This window comes from Vigna unguiculata, chromosome 10 (genome assembly GCF_004118075.2).
Source record: "Vigna unguiculata cultivar IT97K-499-35 chromosome 10, ASM411807v1, whole genome shotgun sequence".
In the NCBI taxonomy this organism is placed as follows: domain Eukaryota; kingdom Viridiplantae; phylum Streptophyta; class Magnoliopsida; order Fabales; family Fabaceae; genus Vigna; species Vigna unguiculata.
Window position 1 is genome coordinate 25,465,927 of NC_040288.1, and position 3,288 is coordinate 25,469,214.

The following is a 3,288-nucleotide window of genomic DNA, read 5'->3' on the forward strand; positions in this document are numbered from 1 at the left end:
TACACAACATTGAGCCATGTGAAAAACAACTTTTGTTTTTTTTCTGTGGTCTTCGTATTTTTGTCAATCACTTTTCCCAATTTTTACTCCATTTGGTTAACCAAAACCACAGTGTGCGTATTGTTTTAGTAAATATCTTTACTCATGTCAAAATCTGCTTCTGCTTTTCCCAATTGTTTCTAAATTTGTGAAATGAAAACCAGAGCATGCGTATGGTGTTGTTTTTTATTTATGATCTTCCAAAATTTTTTTATTATGTGTTTTTGTTTTGTACAAATACATGTCTGCAGACCTTTCTTCATTCCTTACTATACTCTAATTTCCCTAATTTCTCTCATTCCTTACACCATGTCTATTATCCAAAAACACACTCACTCCTTACAAGAACTCAACCCTGAGAAGGAAAGTTGGAATATCGTTGCAAGAGTTGTAAGGTTATGGTTTGTTGAAGATTACACAAAAGGAAAAACTCCATTTTCCATGGAAATTGTTCTTTAAGACAAATAGGTACCTTCCTAAAACTATAAACGCCTTTTATTTTTTTACTTTTCCTAAATTTTTTATTTTTACTCATAAGTTTAAATATGCTTTTATTTTTTTCATTTATGAAATTGTTTTTGCAGGGTGTCCTAATCCATGCATCTGTTAGACGCACATTGATATACAAATTCCAGTATGAAATCAAAGAGGATAAGGTTTACACCATTCAATCTTTTAGTGTTTCATGTAATGGTGGTTCTTATAGAACTACAAATCACGCCTATAAGATCAACTTCCAATTTGAAACCAAGGTCAATATGGTTGAAAGTACCTTAGTTTCGAAAACTAGAACTTCATACACCCCTTTTTCAACAATCATAGCTGCTAGTTTTGACACAGATTACTTAGTTAGTAAGTATATTTTTTTTATTTTTCTTTCTTTTTTCGTATAACTTTTTGTTAATTTTTTTTCTTTCTTTTTCCTTTTTCTGTAGATGTCATTGGAATGTTTACTGGTGTTGGAACAGAGAGGGAGCTAGAGAAAGCTGGTAAGAAAACCAAAATAAATGTCATCTATATTGAAGCTGATGGGTAAGCGGATTTCATCTGTTTTTCTTCTTTAGTGTTTTTTATTTTTTTTATGTATTTCATATGCTTCTCTTTTTATGTGATTTTTAACATTCAATAGTTTGCGACTGGAGTGTACTTTATTTGGTTAATATGTTGATATGTTAAATGCAATTCTGGCCTCTGGAGAGGATCAACATGTTGTCATTGCTTTACATTATTGCAAAGTGAAAACCTTCCAAGGTAACTAACTTTGATTGATTATTACAGTTGTATTAATTTTTAAAATTGTTTTTGACATGTTGTCTTTTGTAGATAAAGTTTATATTCAAAACTGTATGAATTGTACCAAGATAATTTTTAACTGTGATGGTGAAGATGCAACCAAGTTAAAAAAAATGCAAGTATATATACATAAGATATATCTTTGTTTATAGATAGATATATGTATATCTTTGTAATATAACATATTTTTTTAACATAGGATGTGGGATAGTACTGAATCTCCTTCTCAACCTCTTACCCAACTTTGTGCTTCTTCTAAAGTTAGCTTAAAAGATGATTTCATTAAGCTGCATCCTAGGAGTTCAATTGAAGGTCTCAAAGATTTTAAACAGGTTCAAATATTTGTCTCTATGTTGCACATAAATATTTTTATTTAATTACCGTTTATTTTTTTTTCATATTGTTTCATTATTTATTTTATAGGAAAGTACTTTTGTAGTAAAGGCTACTATCAAACATGTGCTAGATCATGATGATTGGTGGTATACAACATGTATCTACAACAAAGCAGTATATCCTGATTCCAAAATGTTTTTTTGTGAAAAGTGTAACAAACATATCATTAAGGTTACACCTAGGTAATATTATTAATCTTCAGAATATAATTTTATTAATATAATATTAAGAAAACTTAATAATGTTCATCATGTCTTTATTTTTTTTTAGGTATAAACTGAAACTTCGTGTAATTGATGCTACGGATTCTACAACTTTTGTTGTATTTGATCGTGATGCAGGTGCAATGTTGAAGAAATCATGCTCTGATATTCTTGACTTACAATACAAGGTTAAGTTTCTAATCTAATCATTTATGCTTATATTGTTAACATTTAACTTAAATGTTTTGTTTTATTTTCAAATGAATTCACAATCAATTATTTCCTATTCTATATTGGGTACTTTGTTTCCACTTATTTTAATCATTATTGTTATGTACAGTAATTCTTTTTCATTAATTTAGATAATTTATATTTATCCTTTTTTTAATAGAACACTGCTGTTGGAGACTTGCCTAAAGAGTTTGAAGTGCTAATTGATAAGACCTATCTGTTCAAAGTTAAGTGCAAGAATGATTAGCAAATTTGAACAATCATTCAGACTTAAAAAAGTTTGCATGGATGAAAAAGTAATTGAAAGCTTTTCTGATGTTGAAATTAAGTCTTTGGTAAGATCTTTTTTTTTACGTCTTATCCTATATTTTTCTTTAATTATAATATTATTTCTATTGGATACAATTTTTAGGATCTATACTCTGCAAATGAAGAAGAAAGCAAAGTAAATGAGCGAACAAATCAAATCTCATCTGATTCCATTGTAGAGGTAGTTGAAGATTACAATTTAACTTATTTTGTAAAGCTTTTTATATGCTAATTTTTTTTAGGATTTGCTGATCAAATTCACAGAAGAATCAAATGATGTTGAGACTCTAAGTGATCATTTGAACAATATAGTATCAAGCCATGTTCCTGCAAAAGAATCCTTGAAAAATAAAGATGTAATTGATGTTGAAATTGATGAGTTAACCCGCAAAGAATCATCTCATCTGGACAATCTTGATTTGGCTACTCAACCACTTGTCCCAGCACTTAAAAGACAAAGTCGATCTATGGTTCAAGAAAACAAGAAGATTCCAGTGAAGATGTTGAAGAAGAATATCAAGATTGAAAAGTGATACACTACAAATTGTAATAGACTTTATTTGGTGTTTTATGTTGGTTATGTTATTTTTTGAAAAACATTTGCTGGTTTTATGTATTTGTACTCATGACCACTATTTTGTGTTTGCCTTAGGTTGTTATTTTGAAAACATTTACTTCAAATATGTTTTAATTTAATTATGAATTACATCAAATGTTGCTCAATTCTGAATAGATTTCATGCTTATTATTCTTAATTATGTACTTTATGTTTACATTCACAATTTGCTAGCTGAATCAAAGTGTGTTGGTATAATTT

At 28.6% G+C, this 3,288-nt stretch overlaps 1 protein-coding gene across 1 annotated transcript; it reads left to right on the forward strand.

Annotated features, from left to right (window-relative positions):
- Positions 1 to 348: 348 nt before the first annotated feature.
- On the forward strand, positions 349 to 3,004 carry LOC114165449. The gene is made up of 8 exons (XM_028050071.1): positions 349 to 429; positions 624 to 891; positions 975 to 1,071; positions 1,532 to 1,664; positions 1,756 to 1,814; positions 1,999 to 2,119; positions 2,575 to 2,652; positions 2,714 to 3,004. Exons 1-8 carry the CDS (start codon positions 349 to 351, stop codon positions 3,002 to 3,004), a joined length of 1,128 nt encoding a protein of 375 aa, XP_027905872.1.
- Positions 3,005 to 3,288: the final 284 nt, after the last annotated feature.